The sequence below is a fragment of the Petaurus breviceps genome, unplaced genomic scaffold (assembly GCF_028583685.1).
Source record: "Petaurus breviceps papuanus isolate PSGF00001 unplaced genomic scaffold, PetGlider_PUasm1.0 37, whole genome shotgun sequence".
Taxonomy (NCBI): Eukaryota; Metazoa; Chordata; class Mammalia; order Diprotodontia; family Petauridae; genus Petaurus; species Petaurus breviceps.
The window spans coordinates 37,578,724-37,597,176 of NW_027186296.1; the positions used below are offsets into that span (position 1 = coordinate 37,578,724).

The 18,453-nt window shown below is 38.0% G+C and overlaps 1 protein-coding gene across 3 annotated transcripts in view; it reads right to left on the bottom strand.

The window, feature by feature from the left end:
- Window positions 1–18,453, bottom strand: part of MAP2K1 (mitogen-activated protein kinase kinase 1) — a 119,516-nt gene that overhangs the window by 49,414 nt on the left and 51,649 nt on the right. For all 3 annotated transcript variants that reach the window (XM_069098248.1, XM_069098246.1, XM_069098247.1), the window contains exons 2-5: window positions 15,588–15,798; window positions 13,428–13,574; window positions 3,670–3,747; window positions 2,972–3,023 (exon numbers count right to left, since the gene is read on the bottom strand). In XM_069098248.1, coding sequence (XP_068954349.1) covers window positions 2,972–3,023; window positions 3,670–3,747; window positions 13,428–13,574; window positions 15,588–15,798 — 488 coding nt within the window. The remainder of the gene's footprint in view (window positions 1–2,971; window positions 3,024–3,669; window positions 3,748–13,427; window positions 13,575–15,587; window positions 15,799–18,453) is intronic.

The window sequence follows — 18,453 nt, forward strand, 5'->3', positions numbered from 1 at the left end:
ATCACCTCCTGGGTGTCCCAGGAGGCCCTCATGCAGGCAGGTGGGAAACTACTGGGCAGAGGCCAGAGAGTAAACCTCCTCTGCTTTTTATTCTTCAGTAAAGAGTGACCTACTAGCACAGAATGAGCAGGCATGGATGGATTGGGTCTACATTGTAGATCTCATTATATCCAAATTTACCTATTTCAATGGAGGATTCCACCACTCTCCCAAGCTTCCAGGTCCTTATTTTTCTCCTTATCTTTGACTCCTCAAGTGAAAATGCTCTTTTCAAAAGTACCAATGCTCTCTTAATTGCCAAATTTGATGGCCTTTTCTCAGTTTTCCCTCCTTGACCTCTTTGCAGCATCTGACACTGCTGACCTCTGTTGCCCTTACTGGATACCTTTTTTCTTTAACATTCATTTTTAAAAATTTGAATTCCAAGGTCTCCCCCTCTCACTAGTCCCTCCCCCACCCACTGAGAAAGCAAGCAGTATGATACCCATTACCCATGTGAAGTCATGAAAAACATATTTCCTTATTAGATGGATCTTCTTTCTTTTCTGAGTTGCTAAAAATCAATGTGTGTCATCTATGAATATTTTCATATCTGTGCACTTGAAAATTAGGAAAAGAATTTTCTACAATATCTTCTAAACAAAGAGTTACAATTCCATAAAAATACAACACATTCTAATTAGTTTTCAAGAACAACTTAGTGAAATTTACTAGCTGAATTTCAAGAAAGCCTTTGTAAAACTGATGGATGGAACTGAAAAATTACTTTCATAATTTTGAAAGAGCAGTCGATGAAACACTTTTTCCATTTGAAGTTAAATATATCTATAAGGTATCTTTTTCATATGACAGTCATTAAAACCAAATATCAAAATAAACTGAACTTGAAACTTAGCCTTTGAATTGCTATATCACAAAGTATTGAACCAAGATTTAAAAAAAAATAATGAAGCATATTTAATCACACTGATTTCACTAAAATATGACCAATATTTTAGTGAGAACAAAAAGGCTGGTGTGCCAGTAAAACTATTTTCAAAACATTTTTTCATCTTTTAAAATGTCTATTTTTGTGTAGGTTTCATGTACCTAGTTATTAGTAAATACTACAAGTATGTATAAATAAGTAAATATACAAATATCAGAGCATCCATACTGAAAGGAGTGTGCAATCAAAATAGTTTGGGTACTAGAGTTTGGATTCTGGAGGGCAGAATTAGGGCTAAGAGAGCTACAAGAATAGAAGGGCAGAATTCAATTCAATCTAAGACCATTCTAACCATGAGAAACCCCTTCATCCTGGAAAATCACTTCAGCACTAGAATTCATGCCTCAGAAGCCCCTCCTTCTGGATCAGATGGCTCCTCTCAGAATCTCTATTTAAGGAGTGTGCCCTGGTCAGCTAATTTCTTCATTTCTTACCACTGCAAGAACTGTAGCCAGACTTCCCAACTTTTCTGGCTACCTTTTTGTAAGCTCCTTGAAGGTAGTCACTGTCCTTTTTTTTGCTTATATTTGTATTCCTAGTGCTTAGCAAAGTGCCTGGCACACAGTACTATTGACTGACCAATAAAGTAATGCATGAATGAAAAAGTATTTATTAAATATTTCCTATGTGCAAAGTACTGAGCTTGGGATACAAAATGGAGAGTAAGACAACCTCAGCCTTCCGGGAGGCCACACCATAATGCAGAGGATAACATATGGGGGAAGTTTCAGCTGCAAATCTGATAGTAAGGCCCTATAGTCCTTATAGTTGCAGTGGTTGCACTAAAATGGATAAATAAATAAAACCATAACCATTTCTGATGTTGAACCATCTGACAGAGCCAAGAACTTTAGAATGGACTGCCTCACTATAATAACTGAGTTCCTTGCCTCAGTTTCTCTCTCAAGAAGAAGCTGGATGACCATTTGCCAAGGGAAGTTATACAGGCTAGCTAGCTTTACAAAGAGTTTAGGCTAAATTACTTCCTAGGGTTTTTTCAACACTAAGATTCTATCATTTTCCTTTCTGGAGAAGTGATGCTATCAAACATACTGGATTTGAGGGGAGGTAAAAATGAAGTACTACCTAATCAAATACAAGTAAAATGGCATTAAAAACCTCCAAGAGGACTGGGATTACAGTCTTCCTGGCTTCACCTCCAGCCTCCATCTCAGAAGAACCAGTACTTCCACACAATTAACATTCTGGCTTTTGCACATGAAAATTCCACAGGTTAACCTAGCCCCAGCATCATGAGTTCTGTGAATCTTTCTTTTTCTTTCAACAGGAAGTATCTACCTACCCTAAGGTATACATGTTCTCTTTCTCCTTTGTCCCCCTTATGATCAATGAGCAGTGGCATGCATCGGCAAGACAGCTGACTGTAGGAGAGACATGCTCTAGACCAAAGAACAGAGCAAAGCTAAGTAGATGACAAACTGAACCTATAATTCTGGCCTACTTTATTAGCACAGTACTGGAATCTATTTCCCAAACAATATATTGTGACACTGGCATGTGGTCCTATCTTGGGTGTCCTCAATGCCATTCCACTAGAGAAAGAGGATAAGGACAGTTAAGTGTTTATAAATATGTAATATTGCTAGAGAGACAAGGTTGGTCGAATATAGCTTCATGTTTCAGAGAGTTCACAGGTATCAAAGATTAAAAAAGGTTATAATATATTTATTCACTCTACTGTCCAAAGCAGTCACAAAAAAAAAGTTACATTTTTAGACTAGATACTTTAAGAAATTTTTTTGACTAGAAATTAAAACAATGTATTTTTCTTTTTTTTTTTTTTTTAAAGCAATCGGGGTTAAGTAACTTGCTCAAGGTTACATGGCCAGTTATTTCTGGGTGTGGTGCTGAGTTATCTGAGCCTGGATTTGATCCAGGTCATCCCAACACTGGAGCCGGTGCTCTTACTCGCTGAGCCACCTGGCTGCCCCAACAGTGTATTTTTCAAAAAATAAGCCTTACCTCTGTGCATTATCTTATGCTTCTCCCTCAGGTATGTAAGGCCCTTTATTACCTAGTAGAGAAGAAATAAGGATATTTATGTTGAAAAGTCGAATAAATACAAAAAAAGTTCAATACCATGAAGTTTAAATGGTCCAAGAGATGTTATTCAGCAATACAATATTAAACAAAGATGATAAACAAGAGAAGGAAAGAGGGAAGAGAAGGTCTGACAGTTTTCTGGGTGTGAGGTGCATGCTGACATCGAAGTGGAGATACTGAACAGGCAGCTAGAAATATCAGACTGGGGACATAATGAGGATGGAGATATTGATTTGGGAGTCAAGTGAACTGAGGTAATAATTAAGCCATGGGAATAGATAAATACACCAAGAAAAAAAGAGTACAAAAAACACATTCTCTCTTGTCCTAAAGGTATGGTCAGACTAAAAAGAATTTCTGTAATATCTCCAGAGAGAGAACTCACTTTTATTCTAAACACACAAACTTTAAAAAAGGGAAAGTCGCATAGGAACAGAGAGACACACACAGAGTAGACAAAAACAGAGAAAGAGACAGAGAGATAGACATTCATTATGACAGCTAGCAAGGTCAATGATAAGCCTTTCAAGAGTCTTTTTTCTTCAACTTACCTCCTACTTCCTTCCTTGTCTTTATTAGCTACCTCAAGCAAAATTGCAAGGAAGACAAATACTTACAGCAATGCTAACTTTCCCCAAGATCTGCTCAGGAATTCTTCCAGCCTTCTTAAGAACCTGGTCCAAAGATCCTCCATCCTAAAAATAAAATGACAGTGTTTAGTGTTTTTTTTTCCAACTATGTTTCATACAGGTTGAAGGAAATGCAAAGCAAACATTCCTTTTAGATGAAGACAAATGTCCTTTTTATTCTTTTCAATTGATTAGACAACTAAAAAAATATACTAAATGATAAATGGGTCAAGTGCTATAGATAGGGAAATGTATATAAGACTGTCTCTTTTGTCATGAACTTACCATCTAGTTAAGGACCTAAGACATATACACATGAAAAATTAAACAATATAAGATTTAATCAGATTAATACAATAATAGAAGACTTCATGAATCAATGATAATAAACCTAGTCAATTCCAAATAATAACCATTTCCAAAATGATCCTAAGAAACAGAAACAATTCTTAAAGATGACAAAATTTTCCTAAAGCTGTAGTGTGATCACTGAGTCAATAATTATCATTAACAAATGAACCCCCACTATATACATGGGGCATCATGCCAAATACCAGGCTTATAGTAAAGCACAGCAATTCCATTCCACAGATCTAAATCTTCGAGGTCCCATGCCTACAAGAGTTTATAGTCTTTCCATGCAACGAAGAGGTCTTAAAATTAGACTACTGATTATGAAGATAGTTAAAATTATCAGATTAGTCTGCCATAGGATGTCAGATCTCAATACTCTTTAAGGTCAGATGGATCTTATAGTGATCAACAGAAATTGTGAACATGACTAGTCAAGTTAGTCAGTCAGCTGTGCTCTTGTCCAATCATGCTAAGGGCTTAGCAGCAGCAAGTTAGCACTCAATAAAGTGCAGCCACAGAAGGAAGCCGTGATACAAAAACCTCAAATAAACCCAAACACTGTCACTTGGTACTTTTGTACTTAAATATGAATAAAGGTTGACCTGAGGCTCTAGGAGTGTTATTTGCATTAATCGATTTGTAATGTCATCTGAATAGGTGCTTCCTCCCCAAGTTCACATTACATATAACTCAACCAAGCCTTCTCATTCCTTCTATGCAATATTTGTCCATGTCCTTCCACACTCACCCAACACCAACACAGTGGAGGGTCTTCCACTAGGTCTTTTAATATTTCTTGGATATCAGGGAAACAATATGGCTACCCATCTATTCTTCCTCACCATGACTGTCTTTAATGCCTGTCTTAATGCACAAGTCAAGAAATGTTGTACTTTTAAAACAAAATAATTAGGTCACACTGTGATCTGTTAAGAAGTAGAGCATCCAGCTTTGCTATCTTGAGTCAACTTCTCAATGCTTCTTGTTCCTCACTGCAAGCTTAGGAATGAATGGGCTGCATTAAACTGATTTAAACTAGTAGCCTACACAGAGATGGCCCAAATTATTCTTTCAGTCGGGGGTAGGGAACCTGCAGCCTCAAGGCCACACGTGGCCCTCTAGGATTTGTTCTGTAAAGGTTGGATTGAGTCAAAGAGCTGTACTTGAGGACCTGTGCCCACCTAGGATAGGCTGAGCCAATATATATAAAAAAAATTTAATTTACTTATTTGATGCCATACCAAACTAATAAAGGATAACTTTATAGAGCTAGAAAAAATATAATAAAAGTATGTGGAAGAGGTAAATGTCCAAAATTTCAAGGGAAATAACAATAATAAGAAAAACTATTAGTAAGGGGGTTTAATAGTACCAGGTCTCAAACTATACTACAAAGCTGGAATCACCAAAACTCTTTGGTATTGGTTAAAAATATAGAAAAGTTGATCAATGGAACAGATTAGGTATACAAGATGTAGAAGTATACAAACACAGCAACATAGTGCTTAATAAACCTAAAGACTCAGATAAGGACTTAATATTTAACAAAAATTCCTGGGAAAACTGGAGACCTGCCAGTCAGATAGAAATTAGCTTTAGGCCAACATCTCATACTATATACCACAACAAATTCCAAATGGATATATGACCTGGGCATAAAAAGTCTCATCACAAACAAATAGAAAAATCAGAGGAGATTTTTTTTTATGGGTATGGAACCAAATAAGTGATAGAGAACACAAGATATAAAATGGACAATTTTGATTACAATAAATTGAAAAGCTTCTGCACAAACAAAACAATACAAGTAAAATCAGAAGAAAAATATTTGCAGCAAATTTCTCTGATAAAGCTCTCATTTCCAACACATATAGACAACAGATTGCAAAATATAATAACAAAAGTCAATCCCCAATAAATAAAAGGTTAAATGATATGCAAACAATTCTCTAAGAAAAGCACGCTATACTTTTTTTTTTTTATGGTGGCAAAGAACTGGAAATTGAGGGGATGCCCATCAATAGGAGAATGGCTGAACAATTTGTGGTATATGAATGTAATAAAATACTACTGTGCTATAAGAAATGATGAACAGGTGAATTTCAGAAAAACCTGGGAAAAAATTGTATGAACTGATATTGAGTGAAAGTGAGCAGAACCAGGAGAACATCGTACAAAGTAACAGCAACAATGTGCAATGATCAACTACGATAAGACTCTTCTCAGCAATACAATGATCCAAGATAATTCCAAAAGACTCAGGATGGAAAATGCTATTCACATCCAAAGAAAAAACTATGGAGTCTGACTGCAGATGGAAGCATACTATTTTCACTTTGGGGTTTTTTTTTTGTTTTTTTCTTTCTCATGATTTTCCCCTTTTATTCTGATTCTTCTTTAATAACATGACTAACATGGAAATACGTTTTACATGATTGTACATGTATAACTGTAATGTTAATGGAGTTTGGAAGAACTTCCCTGCCCATTAATAGGACTATGTGACCTGCTTTGTGCTCTGGCCAAACTCAAGCTGTGATACAGCCTGAGTGACATGGAGCCCAGTGTGAGGAGCCTGCCCAAAAGAATGCTTAATATGTTAGAGCTCCCTGGATTAGTGATGAGCACCTTGCTAAATTTTACCTCCTGATATCCTAATAGTGATGTTCCAAATAAATATTTTGGTTTTGCCTTTGAGGAAAAGAGTTTATTATATTTTGAGAATTTACCCTGGAAATATGTATGCATATTCATAGCAGCAGTTATGGGTATCACATTGGCATTACAATAACCTATATCAGATTGCTTTCTTGTCTTAGGGAAGGCAAAAAATTTGGAATTCAAAATATTATAAAAATGAATGTTGAAATCTATCTTTTGGGTCGGCTAGGTGGCGCAGTTGAGTAGAGCACTGGCCCTGGAGTCAGGAGGACTTGAGTTCAAATCTGACCTCAGACAAGTAACACAAAAACTAGCCGTGTGACCTTGGGCAAGTCACTTAAACCCCAAATTGCCTGCAAAAAGCAAAAAAAAAAAACCTATCTTTTCATGTAATTAGAAAAAAAATTAAAATCCTACTAAGTGGGGAAAAAAAGAAAGGTGAGCTCTCAACAGCCATATAAAAATGCTCCAAATAATTAATAACAAAAATAAATGCAAATTAAAACAACTCTGAAATCCCATTTCATATCCACTAGATTGACAAAGATTACAAAAAGAAAAAGAATGACAATGAACATTAGGTCATTGTCAGTGGAGCTGTGAAATGTTCCATCTATTCTGGAAAGTAATTCAGAATTATATCTTAAAAGTCACTAAACTGTGCATATCCTTTGACCCTGTAATAATAGTACTCAGTTTATACCCTAAAGATCCAAGACAAAAAAGAAAGTAGCCATATGTACAGAAATATTTATAACAGTACCTTTTAGTGTAGCAAAGAACTAGAAAAAATTAGGGGAAAGGTCTGAATAAATTATGGCACATAAATATAATGGGATATTATTGTGCCCCTAAAAAGGAATGGGTTGAGTTCAAAGAATCCTGGAAAGACTTGTATGAACTAATGCAGAGTGAAATAAATAGAAGCAGGAGAATAATTTATACAGTAATTTACAATGCAAAAAACAACAACATTGAAAGACTTAAGAATACTTAATTAACAAAATTATCAATCTTCATTACAGATTGAAGAAGTGTGATGAATGCACACTGCAGAATGAGATATATTTTTTGGATGTGCCCAATGTACAGAATTATTCTGCTTTAACATACTTATTTGATACAAGAAGGGTTTGTGGTTTTTTTTTTTATTTGGGAGAGAGGCATGAAAAACTGGAGGCAGAAGGGGAGCAAATTATATTGGTGTTTGTTATGTAAAGAATAAGAAAAAATAAAAAGTATTTTTAAAAATCAGGAAGATATCTAGAATTCCTTCCTTTAACTCTTTTCTGGACTATAAGTAGAAATAATACAATGTCAAGAAAGGAAGAGAAGAAAGAAGGAAAGAAACAAGTATAAAGTACCCATCATGTGCCCTGTGCTAAGCATTTTACAAATATTATCTCATTTGATTCTCTCCACAACCCAGGGAGACAGGTGCTATTATTATCCCTGTTTTACAGTTGAAGGGATTTAAACTTCGGTCTTCCTCACTCTAGAACCTGCATACCATCCACTGGGCCACCTAGCTACATCTGAAAAAATGGCTCAAAGTGAAGAGGTTGCAATGCCATAACGAAGTCAAAAGGAAGATTTGTTGGATAAGTTACAATGAGAATAAAGAGCTGACTACTCATACTAACCTTCCCACCTTTCCAATTCTATATCACTGTTGCTAAGGGCCTTGCTGAGTTAGAATAAAGCTGCCTAAATTGTACTTATTTTTAGCAGCTAATTATAATCTAAGTTAATAGTGCTTTTGTGAAGGTTTTCCATAAAAGCAGCAAGTGCTTTATGAAAATATTAGTTCAAAAACTCTTACAATAGAACTATCAACTTATCAGATGAATCCCAGTTTCACCACCTGAGCAAGACTTAGTAGCACTGAAAAATACCATTAGCCAAGTTCTAAGCCAAGAGTTGTCTGTTCCTTCCTCCAAAAACTCAGACTGTAAAGTGTTACTGCAACTCCCTTCTGAGATAAATCAATCAAACACTTACACAGTAAATTTGAAATAAACTGAAGACACCAGGTATTTTTATACGGTGCAAGGAGAACCAAGAAATATCAAAGGATGAAATAGTCTGAGTGGTAGTGGTTAAATTCCTAACTGAAGCCAAGGATGAAATGAAAGAAAGGAAGATGAAGACAAGTTATTAAAAAAAAAATTATTTTGCTATAAGAAATAACGAGCAGGTGGATTTCAGAAAAACCTGAAAAGACTTATATGAACTGATGCTAAGTGAAATGGGCAGAACCAGGAGGACATTGTACACAGTAACAGCCACACTGTACAATGACTGACTTTGATAAACTTAGCTCTTCTCAGCAATGTAAGATAACTCCAAAAGAGTCACAATGGAAAATGCTATATACATCCAGGGAAAGAACTTTGGAGTCTGAATGCAGATGGAAGCATTCTATTTACTCTCCTTTTCTTCTGTTGTTTTGGTTTCTTCTTTCTTGTGGTTCTAATTAGTTCTAATTCTTCTTTACATCATGACTAATGTGAAAATGTTCAATATCAATGTATTAATAGAGCCTATATCAGATTGTACGCCATCTTGGTGAAGGGGGAGGAGAGGGAAAAGGAGAAAATTTAAAACTCAAAATCTTACAGAAGTGAATGTTGAAAACTAAAAAGAAATAAGTTGATTATAAAAAAAATTTTTTAAATAAAAAAAAAGATATTTCTGTCATCCAAAGTATAACATAGTACAAAACATTGGGCTAGGTGGCAAGAACTGGGTTCTACCGTGTTTCCCCGATAATAAGACACTGTCTTATTATTTTTTTTGGGGACAGAAAAACACCAGAGGGCTTATTTTCAGGGGAGGGCTTATTTTAATGAACATTGACAGCAATTTTAATAAACAGGTAAATGTGAACAAAAAAATGTATCTTTATTCAATAAGCAAATCACTGGGGAAGAACAGGATGACGCGCTCACTGCTGCAGCTCTGATGGGATGCAGCTCGGAGCGCAGCGTGCGTTTCACGGGGGGGGGGGGGGGGGGGCATACAGAGGGTACCATAATGTAGCGTGTAGCGCAGGGGATCACCTTCACTACAGTAGCAATCTCAATAGGGCTTATTTTAGAGGAATCTTACACAGTAAGGGGAGGGCTTATTTTCGGGATAGGTCTTATTATTGGGGAAACACGGTAATCATAGCTCCTCCACAGAAGAAGAGCTGTGTGAGTTGGGGCAAGATACAGTCTCTGAGCCTCAGTTTCCTACTGAGCTGTACAAGCTTCTAAGGTTGAAAAACAATTGTTTGGGCTATCAAGGTCACAAATAAGCTTCCCTCTTTACTTTCATTTTGCCCTTCTCATGTGCAAAAACCTCCTCAATCCTCTTAGCTTATGGATTCTATTATCTCTCTGACTCCTAAGTACTAGTTTAGTGTCTGCCCAAATATGATACAGAGTTCAATTTGACCTTATTATTTGTATGTTTTTTGGATGAGAATAAACTATTTATTTAGCCCTAACCTGGCTCTTCCTGGCCTTCCTAGCCTTTGCTATGATATCTCAATCCTAGCCACTTATCTATCACAAAGGATCAACCTCATCCACAGGGTAATAATGCATGAGGTATCTTCTGTCTTGGCGCTTTTGGTACAGGATACCTTGTACTGATTATACTAAAGAAACCAGATCACCATAAAAACTGACTGACCTCTATGTATGACTAATGGGAGAGGCTCATACCTCATCCCATCAAAGATTCTGTATTCTCCAGAAGAAAGGACAGAAGTAGGGAGAGTAGCCTCCAAAATCAAGTAGGAGATAAAAGACTAAATATGTGCTTATCTGTTCATGAAATCCTGGAACAGGAAAACCAAAACTTCCACAGATACATGAAAAAAGCAAATTTAAGACAATAAAAGGGAGGAGTCTTTTACATATCAGAAGTTAAACTTACATCATCATTCTGATACAGCATTTAGAATGCAAACAGAAACAGGGTCTAGAAGGACTTAAAGCAAATTTACAGATAAGGGTCATTACAAGTTCTTGATGTTTGCGCACATCCTTAACTTTTGAGGACAGGGCACAAGACAACCCTGTTTCTCCCACAAAACTTTTCTTTGGCTTCCCTTCTAGGATGGAGGGAACCAGAGATTATCCATAAGGTTATTTCTGACATTCTCAAGAAAAGGCCTAAGGTCAAATATCTCACTATTTGTAAAAAAAAAAAAAACTGTTTGCCTCAGATCATTCAACTACTTCCCAGAATTATTGTGAGGATCAAATGAAATAATTGTAAAGCTCTTAGTATAGTACCTAGGATACAGCAGATACCATATAAATGCTAGCTATTATTATTATTATACGCATATGTCCAAATGTTGACTTCAGCAAAGCCTCCAATGACTGATTTCCCAATACTGAAAATTACTTCAATGAGAAGGAGAGTCACAAAAGATACAACTAGTAAGTTCTGCAAGGGTAGAGACAAATCTCATTCAAGTAGCTAGGAAGAATAGTAGATAGAACAGGAAACATGGTATCTGGAAGACCTGAGTTCAAACCGTCCCTTAAACACCTACTAGCTGTGTGACCCTGGGCAAGTCAGGTTAACCCTGTTTGCTTTAGTTCCTCATCTGTAAAATGAGGGGGAGAAGGAAATGGCAAACCACTCCAGAGTCTGCCAAGAAAACACCAAATGGGGGCACAAAGAGTCAGGCACAACTGAGAAATAACTGAACAACAACAAATACCTGGGCAACTGAGTCATCACCTCTTGTCTTGGTTTCCTCATCTGTAAAATGTGAATAAAAACAGCACCCACCTCTCATAGGATTGCTATGAGAATCAAATAAGATAATATATGTAAATCTCTTTGCAAACCTCAAAGCTCTACATGATATGGTTAAGCTTTTTGTGTCACAGGAACCTAAAGAATCCCTTCTCAGAAGAGTTTTTTAAATGCATAAAATAAAATACATAGGACTACAAAGAAAACTAACTATATTGAAATTCAGTTATCAAAATCTTTTAAACAAGTTCCTGGACCCTCCATTGAGAACCTCCGTTCAACAAAAACATAAGCATCATGATTATCATTAAGAGCTCATGCTTCATTGTCTCCTCTTCAACACCTAGCCTAGCACATTAATTAGAGTAAGTTAGAATAGAGAATTAGCCTTTTTTTGATGTTGGTTCATCAGAGTGTTACCTCAGTTTTTTTTGTTGTCCTGGACTATACAGAAACATTAAGTTGCTTTATCTCTTGTATATAATTGCTACTTTGGAGAGGTCAGAGATGTGCCGAGAACCAGAGAAAATGTCTAGTCTGGTATCTTGCTGGTGATGTGATCTGGAAATTCCTCTTTCAGTGCTCTTTCACTTATCAATATCCTTTCTAAAATGTATCTGCCTCAATTAATACACCACATGTGGGCTGAGCAGGGTAGAGTAAAACAAAACCACCACAATCCTAGTTTTGGAAACAGTGACTCTCAGAACCAGAATAATCAAGCCTAATTCTCTCATTTTATACATGGGAGGACTAAAGCCCAGAGATCGGGCTGGCTCCAAAATCCCTAGTCAGTCCACACATCTTCCATCTTCCTGGCAGGGCTTAAAGGGAAGGGAGGTTGCTCTTGCCTTTCCTGTCCCTGGCTCATGATCATCATTTTCCTTCCCACTTCAGTTTCCAGGTCCTCATTTGCCATTCACAATTTGCATCCAAATTTTACATGCCAGAGTTGGAGATTTTGTTACCAACAAAAAGTACATAAGGAAACAAAGGACAAGAAACGATTCTCACTCCCTCTACCATCCCAAGGGAAGGTTAAGGTCAAGTTGAATAATAAAAAGCCATCATTTCGTGTTTTTAAAATAGAAGTGTGCTTACATGCCTCCCCATAAAGGATTGCCTTACTACTAGGGGAGGGCGGTGTATGCAACAACTATTGAACAAATTGAACTATTGAATTGAACTAACTAAGGAACTGAACTATTTCCACAGAAAACTTCCTCTCTCCTGGATAAACAAGAAGGAGTGATCTAAAATAACCTGAAGACACGTAGAAAATGCTCCCAGAATCTATATTCCATATGGTACCAACAAAAGCTGGTAGATGTCTGGAAGAATCCATACAGAACTTCTTGATCATTTAAAATAATGGGAGAGGGGCGGCCAGGTGGCTCAGCGAGTAAGAGCACCAGCTCCAGTGTCGGGATGACCTGGATCAAATCCGGGCTCAGATACTCAGCACCACACCCAGAAATAATAACTGGCCATGTAACCTTGAGCAAGTTACTTAACCCCAATTGCTTAATAAAAAATAAAATAAAATAATGGGAGAACTAAAAAACAAACAAATACCAAAACTATAAAACTGCCCAGGGAGGATCTTTCCACATTTTAGTGTGATAAGAGACTTATTCCCCCAGGTCAGTGCTAGGCCATGGAAATTCAGAAATTCCCTAAGAGGGGAATGGAGATGCTCTGCAAAATAAACAAGGAACCAGAAGCTATTTAATGCTGATTCTCCCAAGTACTTCATTCATCACATCAATATTTCCCTTAAATAATAAAGTTATTTGCTGGGAGAGAAAGAGAGCAAATGAGAGGATATTGATGAGAACCGATTTTTCCATCTCTTACGGATGGCCAGAGTAAGGATATAAAGATAATGGCAGAGCCTACCATCTCCCTGTACCCGTGACCCAGCTAGACTTGGCCTACCAGTCCCACTAGAGAAGCCAACTACTTACCATGTGCTCCATGCAGATACTGATCTCCCCATCACTGTAAAAGGCCCCATAAAATCCTACAATATATGGAGAGTTGCATTCATGCAGGACTTGTAGCTCCCGTATAATCTGGTTCCGAATTGCTGGCTTGATCTCCAGGTGAATTAGCTGTTAAAAACAACAATGACAACAACTTGGAATCACCTTCATAACTGCTGAAGTTTTTAATAGGAAGAAAATGAAAAAAAAAAAAAAAGGAAATAGGCAGGTTTTCATAAACATGTTCCAGCCACCCAAAGCACCAAATACTAAAGCACAGAAAGCCAAGGCTCGTATTTGTGACTAAATGAGCCATGACTAAAGGAATGCAGGCTGTGCTACTACATTCTGAGGACCCGGGCTGAGATGGAGATGGGGGTGGGGAGGGAGGGAAGGGGCTGAAGGACCTCTCCTAAGGGAGACAGGGAACTGAAAGTGTTCATTTGCTGCAGTTGGGGAGTGGTTCACTGATTCTTATAAGGCAAGGGGAATGGAGAACCAATGAATAGATTCAAGATAACTGAGGTTTCCTCTTGGACTGAGAATATTTTGTTGGGATTTATTCTAAGCCACACACTGACTTTACTCTGAACTACAGAAAATGGAAGTACTGCCTAACTTCTCCACAGCAACCTTCTTTTGCTTCAAAAATTCAAAAGCATACACTAAGTCCACTTGATAGATACTCATTCAACAAATATTTGCTGAGAACCTACTAGGAGAACCTGCTATGCTAGTCATGTGGTGGGGAGGAAATAAAGAAATACAAAATACAGTCCCTGTCCTCCAGCAGCTTTCAGTTTAGCTATAGAAATAAAACACATATACATGAAACAGTTAATCATACACTGTCTCTCACTTTTAGTTAACTCTCAAATGAATGGAAAAGATATTAAGTATTACAGGAATTCACAGAAGGTAAACAGTGTGGGCTGAAGCAGTCTGAATAGGCTTCCTGAAGGAGGCTGAGATTTATCTCAACCTTCTAAGATGGATTAAGACCTGGACAGATTTAGGGAATGATGTGACTAAAGGCAGAAAGGCAGTAATGAGCATGGTATATTTGGGAGACAGTGAAAAGACTGGCCTAGCAGCAGCTGGGGAATAGTGAGAGATATGGGTGGGTAGTAAAAATGGGGCCAAACTCTGAGGTAACACCTCACACCTATCCAACTGGCTAATAAGACAGAAAAGAAAAATTATAAATGTTGGAAAATGTGAGAAAATTAGAACACTAATGCATTGTTGGTGAAGTTGTGAACTGATCTAACCATTCTGGAGAGCATTTGGAACTATGCCCAAAGGGTTATAAAACTATGCATAACCTTTGACCCAGCAATATCACTTCTAGGTCTGTATCCCAAAGAGATCATAAAAATGGGGAAGGGACTCACATGTACAAAAATATTTGTAGCAGTTCTTTTTGTGGTAGCCAAAAACTGGAAATTGAGAAGATGCCCATCAATGGGAAAATGGCTGAGTAAGTTGTGGTTTATGAATGCAATGGAATGCTATTATGCTATAAGAAATTATGAACAGGTGGACTTCAGAAAAACCTGGAAAGTCTTAAATGAACTGATGCTTACTGTCTTGGGGAAGGGGGGGGTGGTAAGGGAGGGAACTACATCCTAGGCCAGGGTTGGGGAACCTACAGCCTAGAAGCCACATGAGGACCTCTAGGTCCTCAAGAGCAGCCCTTTGACTGAATCTAAACAGGCACTTGTTCAAAGTATTGTAGTTAATAACATGATTAAAAATCCAGGTATCCTGAATCCTAACCTAGTGTGTTTTCCATTAGAATCCCTCCCCTGCCAATACTGTTACCAAAGTTTCCAGGAAACCAAAAGGTATATGGAATGACCTGGGATGTAGAGCCAACCAGATCTCTGGGCTTAAGTTCCCTAATCTATAAAAGTTAGTTAAAACATGCTGCCTTCCCATATAGAGCTTAGAGTAGGGGGAAATGACACATAGAGATATTATGTATTTTGTATTTTTATTGTTATATGCATAAAAGAAGTGCCAAAGTGTTATGTGAAGTCCAATTTGGGGGGAGGGAGGATCAAGGGAGGTGTCACAGAGGGATGACAAGCTGAGTAAGAACCCTGAAATGCCTCCAGCTCAGGAAGCCACAAAGCTCACCTTCCTTGCCATGATTAGGCCAGAGGGTTTGTGGGAAACTTTGAACACCACACCACCATTCCCAGCACCCAGTTCGCTGATCTTCTCAAAGTCGTCATCCTTCAGCTCGCCCACTTTCTGTTTCTGGGTAAGAAAAGCCTCCAGACGCTTTCGCTGCTGTTCATCCAGTTCTAATTCTTCCAGCTTCTTCTGCAGGGCCTCAAGGTTAGTCCTGCCCCAAAAGAGGAGACAGAGACACACACAATGAGAATTCTCCCAGTGGGACAGCCCATTAGCTTTACTGGGAAATAAACTGAAATCAACAAGGGGTCTACCTCTTCTCTTAGGCAAAAGAGGGACAACAGTCTAGAAAAAAGATCTGGCCTTGGAGTCAAGAAACTCAGGTTCTACTGTAGTTTCTGTTATTATGTGACCTTAGATAAGTCACTTCAGTCTAGAAGTCCTGTAAAACAAGGAGATCAGTTTAAATGATCCTTAAGATAACATTCAATGCTAACATTTTAGGATTATAGGAGGCGTCAATGCTGAAAGCAATGTTGGGGACCAAATAAATAGCACTGGACAAAATAATAGATCTTTGATTCTTAGGAAGGTAAAAGCAATGTTGATTTTATTACTTTCCACCCTGGGTACCTAAGGGGAGAAGGGGAAGTGTGGTCAAATAAACTCTAATAGGTTATGTAGAATCAGTCTGGGGCCTTTACCTCGTGTCTGGGATGTGTGTGAGTTATATGTGTGTGTGGTTAGCTCATCATGTGGGCACTTTTGTTCCATTTCTTTTCCAGACCCTATCAGCAAAGGAAGACTGTCATGATGTTCTGAAAAACTCATCAAACATAGACTGAATCTCACTAGCTGTGTGATAGCCACTTTGGAAACTTCAGCAGGACCACCTGGAAAGTCTGATTTTACAGGCAGCTATTGAAAGAGATGCTCAATACAACTGGTAGATGGAAAAATAATTAAAATAACACCAGCCAGGTGAGAAAGAGATTATATATTCCTTGCAAAGAAAGTAACTCTTCTTATACAAAGTTAGAAGCAGAACTCCCTGAGAGTTCTTGGTACTGATATACTGCAGACATACATAAATAATGACTCAGAGCAGTTCATAATCATACATTATGATGTTGCCCCAACTCCGCACTTGGTGTGTCTGACAAGGAGGAATGAATTCTAATTTAATCATTTTTCTGGCTGAGAACATTTGCTGAGATGAGAGGAGAGTGATTATACCACTGTCAGGTAGAAAAGTTAGGCCTGGTCTTTGGATGGGTCCCTCCCTACTATCCTCCATTCCTATGTCATATTCTTCCACTGTACAGCTGAGACAGTCAGCCATCTCACAGGCTAGAAGCTACAGTGACAGGGAAACTTCTGTAACAATATGGGGTTCGTGCTACAATAAAAAAAAACAATTGACTAGGAGTTGGGGTACCTAGATTTATTCCTGGCTCTGGTATTAACTACAACACCTTGGGCAAGTCAGTTCTCTTCTTGAAACCTCCTCATCTAACACCTGGGGGATTGTTCAGTCTATTCTAATTCTATGATTTCTAAGTCATTGCACCTCTCTAAAGCTGTTTCTTCATCTGTAAAATGGGGATAATATTCCCTCACAGAGGTATTATGAGAAGCAGGTAAGAAAATGGATGGAAACCACTCTGAAAAGGTAAAAGCACTATATTAATGTAAAGGAGCACCATCATCAGCACCAAACAGATACAGAAGCTCTTGAATGATGGATATATCTGAAAATTTTTAAATCCAATCCAGGAAAAGTTAAATTTTCTAAAGAAGAAAAAAGCAAAAACACAATACTCCCTGAAAAAGAAAGTTTCTGTAATAAAATGGCCTTTGAGTGCTTTCTACTCAAGTAACCCCAATAGTTACTTACCTGGCTTCAACTCTCCCTCCACCCTCCCTTCCCTGCCCCAAATACCTGACAAATCAACTGTGTAACTGTCCCCCCACTCTCATTAGCCCTCAGGTTCCCAAACGGTCCAGTGTTCCAGCTGAAATGGGCAGATGGACACTTAAGTCACGAAAGAGAAGATGTACAGTAACATCCTGCCATTCTCGTTCATTCTCTCCACCTCCGTCTTCCCCCTCCCCCGCACTGCACACCCACATATACCTCTTCTCTAGAGAACAGCTGTGACCAGTTCTATCATGTTCACCACAACACAGATAAAATAGACCATTGTTAGCACGAATTATGCACGTGGCTGCCTTGCAGTAAACACAGTTCACTGAGATACAAGAAAATTATGTGCTTAAACCAGGAAAAATTATGTGCTTAAACGGGGAAAAAACCCAAAAGCTGTTATTTGTGCTCTGAAAACACCAAAGACAAAGTGAAACAAATGGAAAAAGGCAGATCCTATGAACATGAACCCATCTCTCTTTTATCTCATCTACCTGCTAAGCCTGAATACTCCATATCATCTATAATCTTTCATTTACAGCTCAATGGATTAAGTAGGAAGGCAACACACAATCAAAGAATGTCAGCTCTGGAAGGGCTCTCTTATGATCTTCAAATACAATCCCCTCATTTCACAAAAGAAACTGAGGCCCAGAAAGGAAATGGGTCTGCCCAAAGTCACACAGTCAATTGTATAGTTGGGACTCTCAGAACCCAGTTCTACTGACTCTCAGTTCAGAGCTCTTTCTGCCACACCCTAAAACCTTCTCTAATCGATGGACCACACAGAGTTCTCAAAAGCTAAAAGGCTGAAGTAGAAATGGAAATGAATACCCAATGTGTTAATAATTAATGGGACAAGCATAACAATGGTGCCTTCCAACCCCACTAACCACAAATGGGCCCTGGCTAGTTGCCAAATGCTGCCCAGCTGGTGCA